This window comes from Rattus norvegicus, chromosome 17, assembly GCF_021556685.1.
Source record: "Rattus norvegicus strain SHRSP/BbbUtx chromosome 17, alternate assembly SHRSP_T2T, whole genome shotgun sequence".
Lineage (NCBI taxonomy): Eukaryota > Metazoa > Chordata > Mammalia > Rodentia > Muridae > Rattus > Rattus norvegicus.
The window spans coordinates 26,681,861-26,704,911 of record NC_141550.1 but is presented as its reverse complement, the minus strand read 5'-3'; the positions used below and the strand labels follow the sequence as shown (position 1 = coordinate 26,704,911).

The 23,051-nt window shown below is 42.6% G+C and overlaps 1 protein-coding gene across 3 annotated transcripts; it reads left to right on the top strand.

Moving 5' to 3' along the window:
- Position 1: 1 nt before the first annotated feature.
- On the top strand, positions 2-22,954 carry Riok1 (RIO kinase 1). 3 transcript variants are annotated; one of them, XM_087590024.1, is made up of 18 exons: positions 2-315; positions 543-702; positions 2,978-3,176; positions 5,897-5,987; positions 7,063-7,132; positions 8,276-8,318; positions 9,750-9,842; positions 11,510-11,622; positions 11,705-11,785; positions 12,946-13,032; positions 13,386-13,523; positions 14,349-14,452; positions 14,961-15,067; positions 17,548-17,613; positions 18,567-18,686; positions 19,987-20,040; positions 21,159-21,311; positions 22,132-22,954. In XM_087590024.1, exons 4-18 carry the CDS (start codon positions 5,933-5,935, stop codon positions 22,240-22,242), a joined length of 1,395 nt encoding a protein of 464 aa, XP_087446150.1. In that variant the 5' UTR covers positions 2-315; positions 543-702; positions 2,978-3,176; positions 5,897-5,932; the 3' UTR covers positions 22,243-22,954. The 3 variants fall into 3 exon arrangements, with proteins under 3 accessions (XP_087446150.1, XP_087446149.1, NP_001093981.1); XM_087590023.1 differs by lacking the exon at positions 543-702 and having other exon boundaries at positions 2,941-3,176; NM_001100511.1 differs by lacking the exon at positions 543-702 and having other exon boundaries at positions 64-315; positions 22,132-22,445.
- The last annotated feature ends 97 nt before the right edge of the window (positions 22,955-23,051 follow it).

The window sequence follows — 23,051 nt, the reverse complement described above, 5'->3', positions numbered from 1 at the left end:
TGTTCCCTGAGGGCACTAGGGCATGGAGAGGTACTTCTGGTTGCAAACTTCCGGCCTGTCGGTGGCCGCCTTTGCTGAAACCCGGCATCCTGGCACCTCGTGGCCCCTGGTCCTTGCTTTGGGCCTGGGGGTTGCCTAGGGATTTGAGAGGCCGGGATCTCGGAGACGCGGTTGGGTTCTCTAGGTGGAAAGTCGTCTCTTCCACTCGCGGCCTGCGGGGCTCCGAGGGCTTACCCCACTAGTCATGGACTGCAGTCTGGATAGGATGGCCACGGTGGTCCCCGGGCAATTTGACGACGCGGATTCCTCAGACAGGTAGGCGGCCGGAGATGACACCTTCCTCCTCAGATTCCGCCAGCTCCGCATTCGGTCCGGGGAGCTGACACCTGACAGGTTTGGGTTTTTCTCGGGGTCTGTCCTCATAACTGGGCAGTTCGTGAACGCTACCTTCCAGTAGTTCCCAGAATGTTTATCAGAGACTCAAGAGTTGGGGACAACTGAGAAACGTCAGGCTCTTTTTTTTTTTTTTTCCTTACATACAGGGTTCCACTTACAGTCAGCAAAGTTTTACCTCCGCGGGCGATAGTGATGATGAACAAGACAAATCAAGTCTCTACTGTCTATTTGGAAAGGAGGGCAGACCAAGAGGCCAGCGCCTACAGCGTAGCCGAGAGAATTGAGGCAAAAAGGGAGACCAGCCAGGTAGAGACTTAAAAGTGGCTGTGAGGAGTTAAGATACTGTTCAGGTCTTATAGGCTTTTAGCAGCGACCAGGCATCATTTGATTTATGAATTAAAGGTACTGGTGATTCACGTAGAAGATGTTCTTGGAGAGAAGGAGTGGAGCAGAGACCAGTAAAAAAATAAATAAATAAATAACCAGGTTCAAACATGATGGCTCCTAGAACTACGATCATAGAACGACTTCGAGGTGCTAGCAGGGTTGAGGTTTTGTGGTGAAATTGGATGTGGGGTCTCAAGAAAGCAGTGACAGAAAACTTCCCGCTAAAAAGAAAATCACACATAGTCATTTTGAAACAATAAAGAGATTTTTGTGTACCTTATATCACGTAGATTTTAGTCATCAATTGTGAGCAGTTTTGATAAATACATACTGACCACTCTATGTGTCAAATCTAGTGTTAGGGAAATATTGGTGATTACCTTTTTAAAAAAAATTTATTTATTTAATGTATGTGACTACACTGTAGCCGTCTTCAGACATACCAGAAGAGGGTATCAGGTCCCATTACAGATGGTTGTGAGCCACCGTGTGGTTGCTGAGATTTGAACTCAGGACCTCTGGAAGAGCAGTCAGTGCTCTTAACCGCTGAGCCCTCTCTCCAGCCCACCAGAGACATTTTATATGTCACACCTGGGTTGAGGTTGGGGTATACTAGTGGTACCTGGTAGGTGGGTAGAGGCTGGCGGTGCTGTCAGCACATGACCTTGTCATTGCACAGGATTGACTAGTTCAGACTGAGGGCACTAGGATCTTCGCATAATCGTGCCTTTAACATACATGTCTGGATTGTTAGATTGGAAACTGGAGTGATTTATGGATTCTTACAAAGTTCTAGTAGATTGCAGTTATTAAATGATTATCCCTCTGCTTCCTACTCATGCCCATGGGCATTTAAAGCCCAGTGAGCTGTATTACAGCTGAATTTATTTATTTAAGATAAAGAGGGATCCACAGAGGAGGCCTAAGGCCTTTAATCCCAGCACTCTAGAGGCAGGAGCATCTGCTTTCAAGGTCAGCCCTAGCTACATAGCGCCTTCCAGGGCAGCCAGACCCAACAGTGAGACTCTGTCCCAAACAAAACAAAAGAATGGGGGTGAGGGTAAGGGGGAGCTGGGGGTAGGGGGCGTGGGTGGGGTGGTGAGGTGCTAGGGATTAGTTCTATGGTAGAGTGCTTGCCTAGAAAGAGCAAGGCTCTGGTTCCTCAGAACTAGGAGAGGAAAAAAATGGCTCATAGGTCAGGTGAGGGACACACATGTTTAATCTCAGCACTTGGGAGGCAGAGGCAGGTAAATTTCTACATCCAATCCTGGTCTATATAGCAAGTTCCAGGCCAGCTGTGGCTACATAGTGAGACCCCGTCTTTAAAAATAGGAATGGGATACCACCTAACTACTTGATTTGTGTGTTGTCCTTGTCCGGGGGCTCATGCTAATGGTGGTATTGCTCCTGTTGTATTGTGCGCTGCTGAACCAGGCATTATGTCTTTTTAAGTAGCACTATTATTAGTTGTTTTACGTGGTTCCTGGCCTGTTTTTTGCATGAAAGATCAAAGCTGGCAACACCGAATTGAATTTTATTGAATTTGGTGATAACTGTGTTTTGTTTGTAATGCACCATGTTTAAAAAACATTGAACCTGGCAATTATTTGAAAAAAACTTACATAAACATCCAGTTTTAGCTTCTTGAAAAAGATCCAGTAGCAACAGGGTCTGCATTGTCTTGTGAGCCTCTTCCCCTCTGGTTGTCCTTTTGTTACTCTGGACCTCTTCTCTTGTCCTATACTTGGCCTACTTCACTTAGTGTTGAGCCTCTCTCCTTCATTGCTTCCCTATGTAACTAAAGGTGATATGGAATTACTGCGTCTCAGGAGTGTCTTGTTACAGCTCCTGGTATTACAGAGAGTTCAAGGAAAGGCAAGTTCACACACACACACACACACACACACACACACACACACACCGCTAAAGTATGTATGATCTGGTCTCGTTTACCGATCAGGGCCAGTTCATTTACCCAAGGTGACAATGTAAATTCTAGCTTGACTTAAGGCAAAAGCCAAGCCAACACCACCCAGGACTAGTACGAGGACGTAGAGGAAGAAACATTGCTGCTGATGGGGAGACAGAAGATGGAGCCGGTTGGGAAATGTAAGGGAATCTTTAGGTGTGTATGTATGTGTGTGCTTTTCCCTCTAGAGGATGGGTAAACATGCCAGAACATTCTTATTCCTAGTGAAGACAAAGAAGTGCAGTCAATCCAAGCAAAAGACGACATTCTACTTAAAAACCTTCAGAATGATGCAGCAGAGGTGAAGGGCGAAGATGAGATTGAGGAGGAAGACAGCTATGATTATGACAGTGACTGGTACTTGGACGACTCGACTGGAAAACTCACCAAGGGTTGGACCTGGAATGGCAGCAGTAACCATCAGGTGGGTAAGGAATTCTGTGAATCTGTTATCTGCTTATATGATCTGTGTGCGTGCATGTATACACATGTGCACATGCCTGTGTGCATGTGGGGAAGGCAAGTCCCTTGGAACTGGAGTTACAGATATTTTGGGGATCCACGACATCCAAACAGGTTCTTATGTGTATGGTGGGATCCAATTCCAGTCCTAATATCTCTGAGCTGTCTCCAGCCTCTCCACCTTATCTTTTGAGATGTCTCATTGAGCCCAGAGCTCACAGTTTAGCTGGCCATGGGCTCATGACTTCCAGAGACCCTCCTCTCTCAGCTGCCTCAGTGCTGGGGTTGTGGATGTTCACCACTGAGTCTGCCTTTTTGTGTGGGTGCTGAGGGCTGAACTAGGTCCTCAGGCTTGAGGGACAATAATTTATGGGCTGAGCCATCTTCCCAGCCCGTGGAGTTTTTAAAAACACTTTGTGGCTCTGTAGGGTATATCATCTTAGAGCCCCAGCTTTTACTGACTTTCCTTGTCTCTTGTAATTTCTTTTATATGGATCCATTCAATGATCAGTAAGTGTTAATAGCTACCGAAGTGTCATAGGATGAATATACAGAGGAAAGGCCACGACTGAGCTATTAACTGCAGACCATTTACAGAACAGAAAGGGCTGGGAACGTAGCTCAACTGTAAAGCATTTGCCTCGCATGTATAAAAGATTCTGGGGTCTATGGCTGGCTCCCCAGCACAGCAGGAAGAAAAACACTGAAACTCATTGGTAACTAGAGAAGTGTAGCTGGGCTGATGGTACAGTTCTGTAGCCCCAGCTACCTGTGGAGAAGAGGTAGAAGGATCACAAGTTCAAGGCCAGCCTGGAATATAAAGTAAGTTTTGCTAACTCCTACACTGATTCACTGGTGGGACTTTGGATTAATTCAGCGTAGATTATGTTACGATGTATGCATAGCTAGTGCTCGCTGCTAACTGTTGCTGGTGATTATAGTAATTGAATTGTTTCATTGGGGAAAGCAGCGCATTTTTGGAGCACTTGCCTACCATGGATCCCAGCATTACAAAAGTCAAATCAGTCAGTCTGCCATGGTCCGATTTTTACTTATTGTGGTGCTAGGAATCAAACCCAGCACCTTTACATACTAGGCAAGCACAGTACTACTGATCTGTATCCCAAAGCCGAAAGTTATTTTAAAAGTTAAAGTGCCTGAGGAGATAGCTCAGTGGGTTTGAGTGTGTGTTCCTCTTGCTAAGGACCTGGGTTCAATTCCCAGCATCTGCATGGCAGCTCACAATCATCTGTAACTCCAGGTACACAGGACCCATTGCTCTCTTATGGCATCTATGGGCACAGACACCATGTGGTACACATACATTCATTCATGCATTCAAAACAATCACACAAATAAAGTGAGATAACTGGTTCTAAAAAAAGTTTATGATAAATTTAGTAGAAAATCTTTTAAAGGTCTTTACAGATAAGACAACCAAGCCTCAGAGTTCCATGCTGAGATACAAAAAGAGAATCAACAATTGTTGAGTACCATTTTTAATCCCTCCCCTCACCCCTGACAGGGTTTCTCTGTGTTAAAAGCATGTACCAGTTCCAGGCTGAGAGCCTCTCTTTAAATCTGTTTGCATTCTCTATGAGTTTTAGATATTGCTTTTGCTTCTCTTTGGTATTAGGTAAGGTTCACAGAACACCTGTGTAAGTGCTGAACCTCATACTTACCTTACCCCATTCCCTTTCTTGAAGTGACAGGCTGAAAATACAAGTTTAAGAATGAATTTGAGGGTTGAAGAGATGGCTTAGCAGTTAAGAGCTCTGACTGCTCTTCTAGAGGTCCTGAGTTCAATTCCCAGCAACCACATGGTGGCTCACAACCATCTGTAATGGGGCCAGATGCCCTCTTCTGGTGTGTCTGAAGCTAGCTACAGTGTACTCACATACATAAAATAAATACAAATAAATTTGAAAAAATGAATTTAATGTTAGCCGTAGCTCTTTACTAAACACCTTGAAGGTAAGTGAGTACTCAAGTATCAATGTATAGGCTAATTAAAGTTTGAAAAATCCAAGTCAGATATTATTCATGAATAACAAAAGGTACATTGAAGAGAAGAAAGCATGTGGACTGTGTTCTGTGGCTAGTCACCTTAGCCTTCTCTTTGAAATGCCTTTTTTTCTATTTTATTTACTTTTTTACATGTGTGGGTGTTTTCCTGCATATGTGTCCGTGCACCGTGTGCATTCAGTTCTTGAAATGCCCAAGGAGATTAAAGGAAGGTTTTGGATCCCCCGGGATTGGACTTACAGAGCTACCATGCAGGTGCTGGGGAGCAAACCCAGTTCTTCTAGAAGGGCAGCCAGTGTCCTTAACTGCTGAGCCATCTCTCTAGCTCTGAGGACCTTAAAAGAAAGTCTTTAAAGGTTTGTTTCTTTTCAGTGTGCTCCTGTATGTAATGATGCTGTAATAACTAGCTGAACTGGAGCAGGAAGGTGGTTCTGCAGGTAAATGCAGTTGGTGTCAAGCCTGACAACCTGAGTTCAGTTCCTGGGACCATCAGTGCACAAAGAGAAAATCAGCTTTATAAATTGTTCTCTGACCTCCATATGTGTGGTGTCCCCTTCCCCAAAACATAATAAAAAATAACTAAGGGAGAAAGAAACGTACTTATGAACCTTAAGCTTGAATTTACAATTAATCATATTTTAAACTAATTTCTTGTAGGCAAATCGACAGACTTCTAACTACAATTCAGCCAAAATGTCTACTCCAATTGACAAGTCTTTGCGAAAATTTGAAAATAAGATCAATCTAAGTAAGTTTTTTTTTTTTTTTAAAGATTTATTTTATGTATGTGAGTACACTGTAGCTGTCTTCAGACACACCAGAGAGGTCATCAGAGCCCACTACAGATGGTTGTGAGCCACCATGTGGTTGCTGGGATTTGAACTCAGGTCCCCTGGAAGAGCAGTCAGTGCTCTTAACCACAGAGCCATCTCTCCAGCCCCTAAGTAAGTTTTAAAAAATATATTGATTAACTGAGCTGTGAAGAAATTCTTCCAAATGTTGGGCATTTTTGTTGGCTGAAGAAGTGAATGTAGTTAACTCAGTGATCATCAATGAGTGACTCTAGATAGAATGAAGAAGGGTAACTATTAGTGACTTCAAGTTACATAGTTCACCTTTTATCTGTTGTGAGAATATGCAGTTTCATGTACTCACCCCAGTTCTTCTCGGTTCTGCATTACCTTTTGTATTAGAACAGCCTAAAAATGCTATTTTGTTTAGTTAGGTGGTGTTGATGGTTTAGTTGAAGGCCAGCCCTCGATTGAACTAGGGCTTTAAGAATGCAACGCCATGGTTTTCTGTTTGTACCATTTTGATTCTGCAAACCTACCAGTGTCTCATGTATACTCCATAAATATCAAATTAATGTATATAAGTATTTCCTACTCATCATGATGTTTATATAATGTGAAAAGAAACTGAAGCTTAAAGAATTAAACTTTGAATTCAGACAGTTGTGTTATCTGTATTCTATAATATGTTAAGTATCTGAGATTTACTGTGAAGATCCAGTGTTTCTGAGTATTGTCTATATCTACAATTTTAGAATTCTGGTTCAAAAAGCACACTATAGTGCTGAGAAGCACACTGTAGAAATAAGTTAACTTTCTGCTTACCTCATAAGCAAAGTATATTCTAATTCTATTAAGAAAATGTATAAGGGGTTGGGGATTTAGCGCAGTGGTAGAGCGCTTGCCTAGCAAGCACAAGGCCCTGAGTTCGGTCCCCAGCTCTGAAAAAAAGAAAAAAAAAGAAAAAAAGGAAAAAAAAAAGAAAATGTATAGAAAAGTAGAGGTGACTATTAGTGTGTTTTGTCTTTTTAGGTAAGCTGAATGTTACTGATTCTGTCATAAATAAAGTCACCGTAAAATTGAGACAAAAAGAAGCAGAATCGTAAGTAATGTTCCAGTATAAAGTTGGTAGAGACTAATTTCTTGACTGGGCTGTGTACTTGTTCTTCAAGGGATGTTAATGTGCTTTTGTTTATTAGCTTAGTGTGTGCTATAGCTTTGCAAATCAAGGTAGTAAATGAGTCTTAAGTAGTAACGGTACACACTTGTGAGGTTCATGAATGTGTTTTCATCAGGATGAGTGTTTGTGGATTCCAGTTGACTGGCTGGCTGACTTCTCTTGTGTGATAATAACTGGGATGATCGTTGCAGTGTAGAAAATAACATTAATCCACTAGCAGTGTCAGAACCGAACATTAGAATCCGTTTTCTCTGGTTTGTTACTGCATCCACAGAGATAACTGCTTTCTGAGAGATACTTTGGCCACTCAGAATTTCACTGACCTGTCTGTCTGACTTCTTGTATTTGAGCCTATGTTAGTTCAAGTTAGTGGATGAGCTGAGGCAAATCGAGAGTCTGCATTTGGAGATTATTTTGAGATAAAGCTCTAAAAATGCAGCCTTACACATAGTAGGATCATTAAAGGACAGCACAGACACTCCACACTTCCCTTGTCACTGTACTCCAGCTGCTCTCTTATTTAATGCCTCAGGATGTGGGAAGACTTCCACATTCTGTGCCTTCTGTATGCATGTGTGAAATATGTATTACATATATAACATTATATATGCACAGCTATATATTTATATATGCATTTCTATGTGTGTCCTGTGGAAAACCAAAAGGGTTGCTTTGGGAGAGGGTAGTGAGAGGGGCAGTAAGTGTTTGTCTTGCAGCTTACAACCAGGGTTTGATCCCTGGTGGTGAAAGGATAGAACCACCTTCCAAAAGTTGTCTTCTGACCGTCACACACAGGGTGGCATGTCCTTACCTGCTCTTCATAATAAATGAAAAAGATTAAAAACTAAAATGAAAAGAAATAACAAAAGATTGGGCATGCCTGCTAAAGAGACTTGACATGCATGCTCAGAGAAATGGAGTTTAACTGAGTGGAAAGTCTATATCAAATTCTATCTTATGAAAAACTTCTTGAGAATTCTCACCAAATTGTGTACATGTAGACAACTGATTCTGGCTTCTCACTGAGTTTTGGATGTGTCTGCTAAACTCTTTTGTTCCACTTAGGTATCGCATTAAAGACAAGGCCGACAGAGCAACTGTAGAACAGGTATGCTTGGAGTGCTGCCCGTCTTGCTTAACATTAGCATTGCTTTTCTCTTTGAATTGTGCTCCTGAGCAGTCACTGTTTCGAGCTCAGTGGTGGGCACTTGGGTGTGTGAAGTGACCACCAGTAGGTAAGGTAGCGCCGGATCCCTTCCCGAACCTCTGAAGCTGCCGTTCGGTGCTTCTCCCTTCTGGGAAGTTTGGAGGACAGAGACTATTAGACGAAAATCTTTCTCAGGCAGGGTGTGTAGGAATTTATTCTCTTTCCTGTTAATTAGGTCCACTGTCTGCCATTCAGCAGGTTAGGTAGCTGCCGTGACTCTGGGGCCTGTGTGGATGAAGGAAAGGACAAAGGGTGATGCCTTCAGACTTCTGACTAGAGACCTCTTTGTTTGGAAATGACTTGTGCTTTATTCTTTGGAGGGGGTAATTTCTGGTGGGCAACTGGCCTGGAACTTGCTGTGTAGATCAGGAGGGCCTCAAACTCACACAGATATGCCTGCCTCTTGCCTCCTGAGAGCTAGTATTAAAGGTGTATTTCACCTGATCTAGATTTTGATGTGAAGAAAAGGATTAAAAAAAAAAAAAGAGGTTTAGATTATTATTACTGCTGCCTGTCTGGGCTGTCCTCTACCCATATGTATGTGTACAGTTCCACACTTAGAAATTGTAACCTTGTGACCAATAGCACCTCTGTGTTTCACTCCAAGGGAGTAGAAGCTGACCCGCAGTAGAGAACTAGTTTGTGCGATTGAATCATTGCACACAAAAGTGGTTAATTATAATGTTAGCTTGTTTTAGGTTATATGGGGTGGGCTTTTTCTTTTTGTCTACTTACTACAGACTAGAGGCACCTGCAAAAAGGGACCTTTCAGTGAGGGATTGCCCCCATCAGACTGGCTTTGTAGGCACGTTTGTGTGCTAGCGCTGTGGGGTGATGCCACCCTGAACCTGGGTAGTACGAGAATGAACTGGGCGTCCCAGGTTGTATGAGGAAGCAAGTTGAGCACGCTTAGAGAGCAGGCCAGTCAGCAGCTTTCCTCCGTGGTTTCTGCCTCAGTCCCTGCCTCCTACTTCTGTCCCAACTTCCCTTGGCCGTGTACTATCTTCTGTAAGAGTAAGATTACACCCCCCCCCCCCCCAGTTTTGTTCAGTGTTTATCACAGCAGCAGAACGTAAACTAAACTGTGTGTGCATGATGGGGAAGGTAGGGCCTGTGAAAGTCACAGGACACCTTTATGTGGGTGGGTTCTGGGCCATCAGACTTGGGTTATGAGCCTGGTGGCAAGCACTTTGATTCACTGAGCCATCTTGATTACTCTTGGTGTGTGTGTGTGTGTGTGTGTGTGTGTGTGTGTGTGTGTGTGTGTGTGTGCTTAATTTATTTTGTGTGATTTGTTTTCATGATTGTACTTTTTAAACTTTTTTTTTTTAGGTTTTGGATCCCAGAACAAGGATGATTTTATTCAAGTTGTTGCATAAAGAGCACATATCAGAGATACATGGCTGCATCAGTACTGGAAAAGAAGTGAGCTTTTGTTGGGATGATAGTATTTTCCTATTAGTGTCTTTGTCTTAAATACCCAGGAAAACTAGGGCTCTTCATAATTAGTGCCTTTAAAAAGAAAAGAAAGCCAAGCCTTGTGGCGTACACTTAATCCCATTACGTGGGAGGCAGAATCAGGTAGATCTCTGGGAGTTACAGGCCAGCCAGCATGGTCTATATTGCAAATTCTAGGCCAACTAGAGCAACTTGTAGAAACCCTGTCAAAGATTAAAGAAAGCTGGCTGTGGTGACGCACACATTTAATTGCAGCACTCAGAGGCCAGGCGGTCAGCTGTCTGTGAGTTTGAGGCTAGCCTGATCTACAAAGCAAGTTCTAGGGCAGCCAGGACTACACAAAGGAAAAAACGCTATGTATACCAGATAGTTTATTAACAGTGTTCTAGACATTACCTTGCTTGGTAGTCAGTTGATAAGACATTGTGTGTGTAACTCAGTGTGGTTGCTTTATTGTGTCGCTCAGTCTTGTTTGTTGAGCAGCGACCTTAGATTTTCAGATTACTATGGTCCTGAGTCCCAATTTAAAATTACTATTAATGAATGAGGTTTATTGACTCATTTCTTTTCTTTCTTCTTTTTTTTTTTTAAAGACTTACTCATTTTATTTACTTGAGTACATTGTCACTGTCTTCAGACACACCAGAATAGGGCATCTGATCTCATTACAGATGGTTGTGAGCCACCATCGGTTGCTGGGAATTGAACTCAGGACCTCTGGAAAAGCAGTCAGTGCTCATAACCAGTGAGCCATCTCTCCAGCCTGACTCATTTATTTTAGCCAGCCTTTCTTGTTTCTGTACTTGTAAGCCTAGAAAAATAAGTGACTTTTTTTTCTTTAGACAGGGTTTGTCTGTGTAGCCCTGGCTGTGCTGGGACCCTGGAATTCACTCTATAGACCAGGCTGGTCTTGAACTCAGAGATCCTATGCCTCCTATGTGCTATGTTTAAAGGCTAAGCGTGACTTTCAAAAGAAAGCCAATTTGTTGTTACTCTTCCCTGGCTGTGATAAAATACATAACCAAGAACAGCTTAAGGAAGGACATTTATTTTAGCTTAGGGTCGAGAGAGTTAGGGTCCATGATGGTCAGGAGGAAGCATGCAAGCAGGAAGCAGGAAGCCGAGACAGTGAAGCAGAAGTAGGCCAGGCTGTTAATTCCCAGGCCTGCCTTCTCCAGCAAAGCTATACCTCTCAAAGTTCCATAAACTCCCAAACATAGGCCCACCCACTGGGGCCCAGGAGTTCAAATCCATGTGCCTATGGAAGGCATTTGTCATTCAAACCATCACAAGTAGCGACTCCCATTCTGTGGAAGTTATATCTAGTGTGCCTCTTGTAAAATAGGCTGTGTTCAGAGAAATGAGTCACTCAGCAGTTTTGTGTACTAGAAACCTAAGACTGCTATGACATCACTGTATGTGATATGGTCTCATGAGAGCACTCTGGTGGCGTGTCACAGGGTGGCGTATGAGTCTATGCTGGAGGTATATTTATTGGAACACAGTGTTTCCTATTTTAATTCACACCTTCAAGAGAAGGCTGTCACGTAGTTGCTTCAGTTTACTTCTGAGGCTAGAATCACTGACGCTAGTTATTTAACACGTTTCATTTTCTTTGTTTTTGCTTAAAATAGGCTAATGTATACTATGCTAGCACACCCAGTGGAGAGAGCAGAGCAATCAAAATATACAAAACTTCTATTTTGATGTTCAAAGATCGTGATAAGTATGTGACTGGGGAGTTCAGGTAAGCCCAGGTTCTTGAATCCCTTTCCCCCCATAGCTAAAGTAATGCGGTGCAGGGATTAACATACGTTTGCCTGCTCCAGGTTCCGCCGTGGCTATTGCAAAGGAAACCCTAGAAAAATGGTGAAGACGTGGGCAGAGAAGGAGATGAGGAATTTGTCCAGGTGACTGGTGGTGTGTGTGAGGGGTTGTCGTGCACATGCTTAACTCTGTCTGTCTGGGGTCTGTCTGGGGATCTGTGCCCTGCCCTCCCAAGCAGAGGGGACCTATTAGACCATGTAGCTCTGTTACTGTGTTAAGCTATGTAGACCAGTTTTGCTATTCTGAAGAGCCTGAAGCCATGTGGAAGCATGTGGAATTTGCTTTGAGATAAGGCTTTTTATAGAATTATAAGATGGTGACAGTGATGGCAATACTGTCATTACAGGAGGGCTGGGCAGGGGTAGCTTATACCTTGGGAGGCATTGCAGGTAGATCTCTGAGTTCAAGGCCAGTCTGGTCACAGAGTGAGTTCCACGACAGCCAGAGCTACGCAGAGAAACCCTGGCTCAAAAATAAACAAACAAAAAACAACGGACCAAGCAAAAACAACAACACAGGCGAACCAGGGTTTTAGATAAATGTTGTCAGGCTCTAAGCTCTGGCTAATTACTTGCTTTTCTTACTCAGTCAAGTGTAGGGTACGTTCATACAGCCATTTTTCTGCAGCTGCTGTAAAGAAAGGACACTTAGCTAGTTTTCTTGGAGTTTGTGGCTTTTTCCTTTTCCTTTTGCAGTGACTTTAACTTCTTTTTTTTTTTGTTGTTGTTGTTGTTCTTTTTTTTTTTTTTTTTTTTTCCGGAGCTGGGGACCGAACCCAGGGCCTTGCGCTTCCTAGGCAAGCGCTCTACCACTGAGCTAAATCCCCAGCCCCGACTTTAACTTCTTACCTGTTATCTGTAGTTACAGTTTGCTGAGCCAGCACCGTTTATTTGGAGATATTCCTGTATGCAACTGGCCACTGGGTGTGTGCATGATTTATCTTACATTTTACATTAGTAAACTCAGAAGATAATTAATTGTGGACATAGCTGCTGTCTCATCAGTCTTGAGGCATACTTTCTCTTCAGAGTTTAACACCTCTAGAAGTAGACTAGGTGTTAATAGTGTGCTTCTCGGTGTTTTGATGCCACATGATGGTGACATTTAAAAGGACTGTTTATGAAATAGCAGTCGTTCAAGACCTAGTGCTCTTTCCTAACAGTAGACTTCAGCTCCTGGTCTATAACTGCTCTAACTTGTTTCCGTCTTTTGACTGTCCAGTTGTCCTTTATCTACATCACAGGTTAAGAACAGCAAACATACCATGCCCAGAACCAATCAGGCTAAGAAGTCATGTTCTCCTCATGAGCTTCATTGGCAAGGATGACATGTAAGTATGTGGAACGTCGAAGGATTCATGCTGAAACTATCTTAAGTCCTGTGAGCCGTGTACTAGGAATTCTTTCCCGTCTTCCCTTTCGTGATTCCCTGATGTGTTAGTGCATGACTGCTGTGATTCACCAGTGTGAAGTTTCACGGTGCTTCAGAATAACAACTGTAGCTGCGCTTTTGAGGGATGTCTGTTAAGTCTGGGAAAGCACCTGTAACTTGTCAGCATTTTGGAATGGCGTTCATCATTCCCTGTCGGTTCACATGAGTTATAGAAGAGAGGTGTGTGCACTGTGGTACAAGGCAAGAAAACTTGATCATGATGAGTTTGTCTTCATTCCCTTTTCACTCCAGGCCTGCACCACTTTTGAAAAATGTCCAGTTGTCAGAATCCAAGGCACGGGAGCTGTACCTGCAGGTCATTCAGTACATGAGGAAAATGTATCAGGATGCCAGACTTGTCCATGCAGATCTCAGTGAATTCAACATGCTGTGAGTGGGTTTGTTTCCTGGAAACGTCCCATAGTTATCTTGTACTTCAGTACAAGAAAATCCTAATCCACAAAGTCATACTATACTGTATTGTGTCTGCTTCCCTGGTAAGAGTTAAGAAATGGTCACTGCCTTCAATGACCTTACAGAATAGACCACTGTGAGGACTGAGAGTGTAGCTTGATTGATAGAGCAGTTGTCTACACTCTGTGTGTGTGATGCTATGGACTCCGTCCCATGCACAAGGTGTCAGGAAGGGAAGCATTTTTAGTTGATCTAATAAATAGGCTTTGAAATTTTCTGTTTTTCAGCTTTTAGTCAGGATCCTTTTTCACCTGCTGTAGTCATTTATGAATTACTTAAGATGGATTTTTTTTAATAGGTATTGTGGTACATGACTACATAATTATATGACTATAATCTCAACACTTAGGAAGCAGCAGTAAGAAGAGTTTGAAGCTAGCCTGTGCTATAGAGAATCTATCCAAAATAAAGAACAATAGATTTTTGTTGTTTTGATTTCTTTTGAGACAGGGTCTTTGTTCGTAGCTTGGTTTTACTGGAACTCACTTTGTAGATCAGGCTGGCCTTGAACTCACCAAGATCCACCTGCCTCTGTTTCCCAAATGCTGAGATTAAAGGAATGTGCCACTCTACGTAGCTAAAAATGTGTAGCCCATACTGGCCTGATCCTCCCCCCAACCTCTGCATCCTTCAGCAAATCCTGCCGGCATGTACTGACCGTCATAGCTGACTTCAGAATAGATGTTTTAAAAACCGAGAGCATGGTAGTAATGGAGAACTTCTGTACTTATTGCCCACAAGGTACCATGGTGGAGATGTATATATCATTGATGTTTCTCAGTCTGTGGAGCATGACCACCCACATGCATTGGAGTTCTTGAGAAAAGACTGTGCCAATGTCAATGGTGAGTAGAAAGTGGAATTTCCTGACCACATCTATGCTTGCATGTAAGCGATAAGGCAGCGTTTCTCAACCTGTGAGTCCCAACCCCTGAAGAGGTCACATCAGATATCCTGCATATCAGCTATTTACATGACGATTCATAACAGTAGCAAAATTACAATTATGGAGTAGCCATGAAAATGTTATGATTGGGGGTCACCACAGCATGAGGAACTGTAGTAAAGGGTCGCAGCATTAGGAAGGTGGAGAAGCACTGGGGTAAGGTCTTGTCACGTGAAGTGGGAATGGAATGCGGCATAGGAATGCTACATTTGTCTCTCGTGTGGAAAGTCACGTGCAAGGCCATGCATTGGATCCCTAGTGCTGACACACAAGGTTTGTTACTGAATTGCTCAGTACAGTGCCACCTAAGACATTGGCAGAAGATGGTACGTTGTTGTTCTCTATTCCTTAGTTGGAGTAGGCACTAGTCCCTTTATAGAGCTGTCATTAATGGTTCCTTCTGACAGATTTCTTTTTCAAGCATGCTGTTGCTGTGATGACTGTGAAGGAGCTCTTCGAGTTCGTCACGGATCCCTCCATCACCCTTGAGAACATAGATGCTTATTTGGAAAAGGTAAGGTGGACTGAGGAGAGGAGTAAGGATAACTTGCCTTTGTGTGGCGTGTCCGAGGGGTTCAGTCATTAGTGTTGCCCAATGTCATATTCATCTCAATAACTTCTTAGCACTTATTTCACAGTGAGATTGAAAACAGTGAAGTCAGTAGAGCCAGGTGGTTTGACTTCACTCAACTGGCAAGATTATAGAGAAATCGTGACAACTGCCAACTTCCATGTTTAGTGAGAAAACTGTTATGTGTGTGGTAAAACATGCATGATCTTAAGTACTAAGCAGGTTATACATTTAAATTATTGTGTAAACCACTGATTTCTATCTTCAGAATTTTTTTAATCATTAAATATTGAACCTGTGTTTACCAACCCCTACCAGCTCCTGGAAACCACCATTCTGCACTCTGCCTGCTCTTGGTACTGCTTGCTAATAAGTAAAATCATGAATTTTTTAATATGTACATAATGTGTGTTTGTGTGACTATATGCTGCGTGCGTGTGGATGCCCAAGGAGGCCAGACATTACTGGATCCCTGGAGCTGGAGTTACAGATGCTTGGGAACCACCCGAAGTGAGTGCTGGGAACCAAACTGAGGAATAAAAACATCCCACAGGCAGAAGAAAACACCCCAGCTCAAGGCTGGTGAAACTGAACAGCTAGGGTTCCCTGCAAGACAGACGCCTGCGTACTGCTTCTGTGGTTGTTGTCTGAGTGTATCCTTTGGTCCCCAAACAGAAGTCCATTTGTGTCTTTGTTAGTCTTGTCACTTCTGAGTCGGGATTCTCATATGTCCTCTTTCCCAGGAGTGCCTTTCCCCCTTGGTTCTTGTTCATCTTGCTGTGTCTGGCAAATGTTAAAACTCAGGTCAGACAGTTGTCTCAAGGAGATTCAGGAGGAACAGTGGTTTCAGGGGCATTGTTTTCTCTCTAATTTTTTTTGAGACAGTGTTTTTTATACACCGGCGTCCTCAGACTCTATCTATGGCCAAGGATGGACTTGAACTTGCGATTCTCCTGCCTGTTTCTCCTGCGCTCTGAGATGATGACTGTGCCCCACAGCAGTTTGTGGGTTAAAGCAAGGGCTCAGCGAGTGCTGTGCCAACACTCTTTGCTCCTGAGCACACCTCCAGCCCGTTTGTTCGTTTCATTTGTCTCTCTGGGGGTTTTTGTCTCCTTCAGATAGTCTTACTTTGTAGCCCCATCTCACCTGACCTTATGCTCCTCGTGCTGCTGCCTCAGAAATGCCAGGGTCATGGTGTACCACCGTGTTTGGTAGATTATGAACTCTTGATTATGTACTAGGCAACTACATCTTGTCTTAATTAGGGTTTTTATTGCTGTGAAGAAAAATCTTGACCACAGCAACACTTAAAAAGGAAAACATTTGAGGTTGGCTTACAGTTCAGAGGTTTAGTCCATTATCTTCATGGCAGGAAACATGTAGTCTCACAGGCAGACATGGTGCTGGGGATGCAGCTGAGAGGTCTGCATTGGATCAGTGGGCAGCAGGAAGAGAGAGTGAGCCACTGGGCCTACCTTGAGCTTCAGAAACCTAAAAACAACACCTTCAGTGACAGGCTTTCTTAAACAAAGCCTCTCCTACTCCAACAAGGCCTCATGTCCTAATCCTTTCAAATAATGCTACTCCTTTGAGTCTGTGGTAGCCATTTTCATTCAAACCACCATACATGTATTGACTATCAAAGTATTTTTATCTCTAAACCATTAGTATACTTTAAAAAAACCAGAAAATAAATGTTCTTTCCTCTCTATTTCTGAAAGATATTTTTACTTTACTGTGTGTACCTATTGGTATGTGCACGTGCATGCATGTGTGTGTGTGTGTGTGTGTGTGTGTGTGTGTGTGTGTGTGTGTGTGTGTGTGTGTGGATGCTTGTATCGCCAGAGGCATTGGATCTCCCTGGAGCTGGTGTAGCAGGCAGTTCTGAGCTCTCCAATGTGTGGGTACTAGGAATTGAACTCTGTTCCTCTGGAAGAACAGTCTATGCCCTTAACTATTGAGCCACCTCGCTGGCCCTCCCTGTATTTTAAAGTCAAGAACCCTGTAAAGTCAAGGAGCCTCTGTCTCCTTCCAGTTACTGTTACTCAAGCGACTTTGTGGGTGATTTGAGTCTCAGTTTTCTTCTGAGAAAGATTTCTGCTAGTAGTTTAAAATTAAGTTTAAAAAGTTCATTCTTCTTGTCTTGGCCATGAGTTGGGTGTGAGTGATGCTGGTGCTGGGGTTGTGGGATTTGTAGATCCCGGGCAGTGCTCCACCACGGAGACTTTGAAGAAGGCAGCAAAGGTGACTTGAGACTAGAAGGGTTTATTTTAGTTTTTAAAATGGCTGGCAGGTCTTTGATAGAAAGCCAGCTTACACCATAGAAGATGTGAGGCCTGTAAAGATGAGAAAAAATAACTAATTACATAGTAGAAAATGTGTCTTCTAGGGTAAATGTAAAGGAAATTTTTTTTCTTTCAAAGGCTATGGAAATAGCATCTCAGAGGACCATGGAAGAAAAGACTAGCCAAGATCATGTGGATGAAGAGGTGGGGTTATTATGTATTCACAGCCTTGGGGAACATTTGTGGGTTTGCTTGGAACTCTGGGGTGTTCTGTTGTGTGTTTTGAGACAGAGTCTTCATATAAACCAGGCCGTCTTAGGACTTGATATGTGGTACAGGTTGGCCTCAAACAAGCACTCACTCTGCTTCGGCTGCCTGACGGTTAGAATTATGAATGTGTGCCATCATTTCCAACTGATTCTCCTGTTATAGGATTTATCATGGTTTTGTTTTTGTTGGTAAAGCATGAGCTTGGTTTTTATTCAATTATATTGCTGTACTCAGCAACCTTTTAGCCTGTTGTTCCGGTAGAGTTTTAAAAGAGCTAGTGGGGTGTGAGTCAAGAAGGAAAAGCCTATTCATTTGCAGGTGTGAATTTTTAAATGACCTATGTGCTGATTGTGTAAATATAACAGACTTTAAATACTTGGTTAAAAATTAAAATCAAACTAGTCTAAAGAAGTCAAGAAATCTTCATTAAGGTCCACAATCAGCTTATTATTATTATTGTTATATCTATTATTATTTTAATTGTAGCTTATTCTTAGAAGTTTGTGGAAGCTGAGTTGAGATATTTCTACACAGAGAGAATACTGGGTATTCAGTTTCTCACAGCCAGGCTGTCCTTGCTAACTGTTACTCCATCCTGTCCTTCCTCAGATGCATTTTGAAATGTGCATGTATGGGAGGAGTGTTACTCTAAGGGTCATTGGGAATACACTCTCTTTCTTCCCTAGGTCAGTTGTAAAATCTCATTGTTGCTTACCAAATTGCCTTTGGCTTACCACATGGCAGGCACGACACCAGTGTGTATACAGGTTGAGTGAGAGTCGGCGTTGGCAGTGACAGTACGTTCCTGCGTGATTGACACAGCTAAGGGTACTGAGGGGATGGGAAGAGTACAGGAATAATGGTTTAATTTTGCTTTCCTCTATTAGGTGTTCAAACAAGCATATATTCCCAGAACCTTAAATGAAGTAAAGAATTATGAGAGAGATGTGGACATAATGATGAGGTTAAAGGAAGAGGACATGGCTTTGAACACTCAGCAGGACAATGTGAGTGGCTTGGTGCCAGTGAGTGTCAGCTCCCTTTGTGTGGACATGCTTCCATACCTGTTGGCCATAAAGGGAATGCTCCTTGGATGTAAGAGAGGGGTGCTGTATCTGTAGTGTCTGGAGAACTATAGTTAGTAAAAAGGTGAGGTCTAGGATTAAAAATGGTTGTAGTAGATTGATGAAGCTATGCTTCATTTTCACACATATTTGAAGGAATGTTTACAATATCTTTATCATTTTTAATTAGGGGGGTGGTATGTCACATGAGGGAATGCCAATGTCCTTAAAAGCCAGAGGTGTTAGGGTCACTTGGAGCTGGAGTTAAGAGGGATTTGTAAGCTTCCCTGCATGGGTGCTGGGAACCAAACTGGGTCCTCTTCATGAGCAGAATAAGTTCTTAGCCACAGTGCATCTCTCCAATTCCCTTGGAGGGAAATTATTGTTAATGGACCAGAAAGTAATATTTTAGGCTTTGCAGCCATGTAGCAAAATTTAGTTGTTTATATAAGTTTTTATATAAAGAGCAAAGCAGTGTTTTCCAGATTTTCATGCATGAAACAAAAGTATGAAAAATATATTACCATGTGTGTTAGACATGTGTCAGCTAGAGCATGCATGCCATGGTGCCTGTAGGAAGGCCAGAGGCCAGCTTTGTGGGATCACGTGTCTCCAACTGTATGTGTCTTCTGCAGATCATAGTCAGGTTTTATGACAAGTTCCTTCATCTGTTGAGCTAGCTCTCTGGCCTAAAAGCACTTTTTAAAAAAATATTATTTATAGATTTGCTGTGTGATTGTATGTATACATTTGTGTGTCCTCAGGCCAGAAAAGGGTGTTGGGGCCCTTGGAGGCGTCTAAGCCACTGAATGTAGGAGCTGGGATCCCCACTCTGATCCTCATGCCTGAGCAGCATGCACTTTTAGTCACTAAGCCATCTTGCCAACCCTTGGAAGCACTGTTAGTAATAACTACAACTTTTGCCATGTAGCTCTGTTGGTGAGAACAGAATAGGACTGTTTGTGGAGTGAGTACCATTTCACTGAATGAAGTCCAAGTTAGTGTTCACTGTCATCTGGGGGTTGCAGAGCTTACCTGAAAACTCTCGGGTTTGATGGTTGAGCCTGTGGAGACGCCTGGGATACCAGAATAATGCAGGCTCCTCTCTGTGTTACTGTGGTAGACTGTGAGTGCATTCTGAGTCATAGGATTACTGTTTAGTCCATGCTTAATGGTACAGTATATACATGTTCTTGTCTTTTATATATATTATGCTTATATTTGTTTTCCTTTTGTTTTCAAGATTCTATACCAGACTGTCACAGGACTGAAAAAAGATTTGTCAGGAGTCCAGAAGGTATGGACAGCACATGTTGTTAGTGCTTTATAACGGAGTTTATTCCGTAAATCCTGCATTTATTTGTGTGTGTGCTCACAAGTGTGTCACAGCGCATGTGTGGTGATCAAAAGATATCTTTGGGGAGTTGACTCTCTCCACCTCATGGGTCTTTGGGATCCAAATTAGATTGTCAGGCTACCCGATGAGCCATCTTGCCAGCCCGTGGAAACTCTTTTTGAAGTTTATAAGAGTTTGAAGATATAAAAGTTACAGTAAAGTGGTATTAGAATTAAATTTGGACACGTACTTATTCTGTCTCTGAATTCTTCTGTTAGAAGTGAGATATTTGTCATTAATCCTGGTTGTCTTTGATGCTGGAGTAATTAATGATAGCCATAAACCTTTTTAGTAGTTTTTAAAATCAGTCTTGAAACATGTCAGGGCTGGCTCAGCCATCCAGAGCTCTTGCTGCTTTTCCAGAGGACCTGAGTTCTGTTCCCAGGACCCATTCACTTACCTGTAAGACAAGGAAATGGAAAAAGAAGGGAAAAAGTTAAATAACTTAATTTCAGAGAAAATGAAACTTCCTCTTGATTGACTGTTCATTTTGGTTAGATTAGCTTATTGCTAGTAATGTAGTACACAGGCAAACAGTTGTGAAGTCACCCAGATAGATATTACTACTATGACTACCACCTATGTATTTCTCATTCTTTACAAATCCCAGCTCAATTATCTGTCTTGCTTAAAGTGGCAGAGTCGTGTTGTTAATTTAGGCCAGCCATATAACCCCGGCAATGAGACATGCATGCCAGGATAGCTGTGAGTGTAACCCAGCTGTATAACCCCGGTAATGAGATGTGCATGCCACGGTAGCTGTGAGTGTAACCCAGCACATTTGTAAAAGGCAGCATCAAAAGGTCCAACACCCCTGCTAATCCCTTTGTGTATATTCTTGAGTCCTACCAGAGTGAATGATGTTACCCATCTTTCTCCCTAATGCTGATTCTGTTTTGATGTTTCAGTGCATAACCTGAAAGAGTATCTGACATACTGATGTAAAATGCTGGCATTAATTTGTTGACCAACAGATAAGTACTTGGCTTCAGGTAACATTGTTCTATAATAATTTCAAGGTCCCTGCGCTCCTAGAAAGTGAAGTTAAGGAAGAGACTTGTTTTGATTCAGACGATGCTGGGAGCTCTGAGTGCTCTGACACAGACCCTGAAGAGCAGGGAGATCAAGCCGGATGCCAAAACCATACTGCTGACCCTGACGTTGATAAAAAGGTCAGCCAGGATCTTACTCCTCTTAGTGCGGTGGCCCTCAAACATCAATGGTGCCTCTACTTGTAGCTTCCATAACTAAACGCAAACTTTACTTTCGGAGTAAATTAGAGACTTAGCTGCTATTAGAAGCTTCTTTAATGTCACAGAGGACACATTATGTCCATCTACCAGAAGCAAATATTCATTTCTTTCTAACAGTTATTTCTCTTAAAACATGGAACTTGTAAACATCAAATAACATATACAAGGGTATTGAAATTGTGTAATATATGCAATTTCAACAAAGTTCAAGGGACAGAGTGTAGCTCAGTAGTGGATGGGCTGGAATGGGAGTTGGGTAGGGGTCGGGGAAGAAAGATTACCTGTATATAATGACAGGTACCATGGTCCCCGGCATTTGGAACCTGAGGCGAGCAGAGATCATTTGAGCCTCAGGAGTTTAAGAATAGTCTGGACTAGGGGCTGGGGATTTAGCTCAGTGGTAGAGCGCTTACCTAGGAAGCGCAAGGCCCTGGGTTCGGTCCCCAGCTCCGAAAAAAAAGAACAAAAAAAAAAAAAAAAAAAAGAATAGTCTGGACTACAAAGTGAGACCCTTTTGAGAGAGGGGAGAAGGCAGGGAAGGATGTGAAGGGAGGGAGATGGGAAAGACATGAGGTACAGGGAGCCTCAAAGCAGAGTTGTACTTGCCAACCTTTCATTGTTATTTTTATGCTACATATACTTTTATCTGCTTAACATTAATTTTAATTTAGTTCTAATAATAGTTTGAATACATTGAGTAATGAAATTTTGTTGGGGGTGGGTTATTTGCTTTTTACAGGAAAGAAAAAAGATGGTCAAGGAAGCCCAGAGAGAGAAGAGAAAAAATAAAATCCCTAAACACGTGAAAAAAAGAAAGGAAAAAACAGCCAAGGCCAAAAAGGGCAAATAGAGTGGAGCCAGCTCTCAGCTACTTGGAACCCGGAAGTAGAAGTAGTTGGAGGGGCTTCTTCACCATCTCACTGTCAGGAGGCTGGGGTGTGGTCATGTGGTTGCTTCAAAAGGCCCAAGCCTGGGGTTGGGGATTTAGCTCAGTGGTAGAGCGCTTGCCTAGGAAGCGCAAGGCCCTGGGTTCGGTCTCCAGCTCTGAAAAAAAGAACCAAAAAAAAAAGAGGCCCAAGCCTATCATGTCGGAATTCTGTCCTGGTTCTGATTTAACAGATTTATTAAGGTCTTATTTTAATGAAGAACTTTGTATATTTTATTTTTATATTTTTATCTTGCAAACGTTTTTCAGAAGTATCAGAACACGGATGCTTAAGATGAACCCTCACAGCCTTTGTAAAGGTGAGCACAAAGGCACTTGGACAAACTTGGGAACTTGCATTGTCTTTGTCTGTGCCAAAGACACATCTGAACTCACCCTGGAGGTCACTCTAAGAGAAGCCATCTGGCCATTGCGTGCCGTTCCAGCAGCCCTGTGTGGTGTGTTCTGGACTTGCCGTCACCTGATCCTGCTTCGTCGTCATCATGCCTTCCCAGCTAGACCTCCCAGCTCAGATGCATTTCACACACAGCCACTCGGCATGGCCCTTCGTCCATCAGATGCTTGATTAGGTGTTTTAGGTACTGGGAACGGCAATGAATAAACAGATTTCTTCCTTTGGGTAGTCTGCGTTCTTGTAAGAAAGTGAAACATTAAAAAAGTAAGTAATTCTTCCGAGAGGTTATACATTATGTAGAGAGAAATAATGCTGAATA

Coding starts and splice junctions, on each gene's coding strand:
- Riok1 (NM_001100511.1), top strand. CDS start 245: ATGGACTGCAGTCTGGATAGGATGGCCACGGTGGTCCCCGGGCAATTT. Junction 5,988..7,062: donor TGAAAATAAGATCAATCTAA/GTAAGTTTTTTT, acceptor TTGTCTTTTTAG/GTAAGCTGAATGTTACTGAT. Junction 11,623..11,704: donor TATGTGACTGGGGAGTTCAG/GTAAGCCCAGGT, acceptor TGCCTGCTCCAG/GTTCCGCCGTGGCTATTGCA.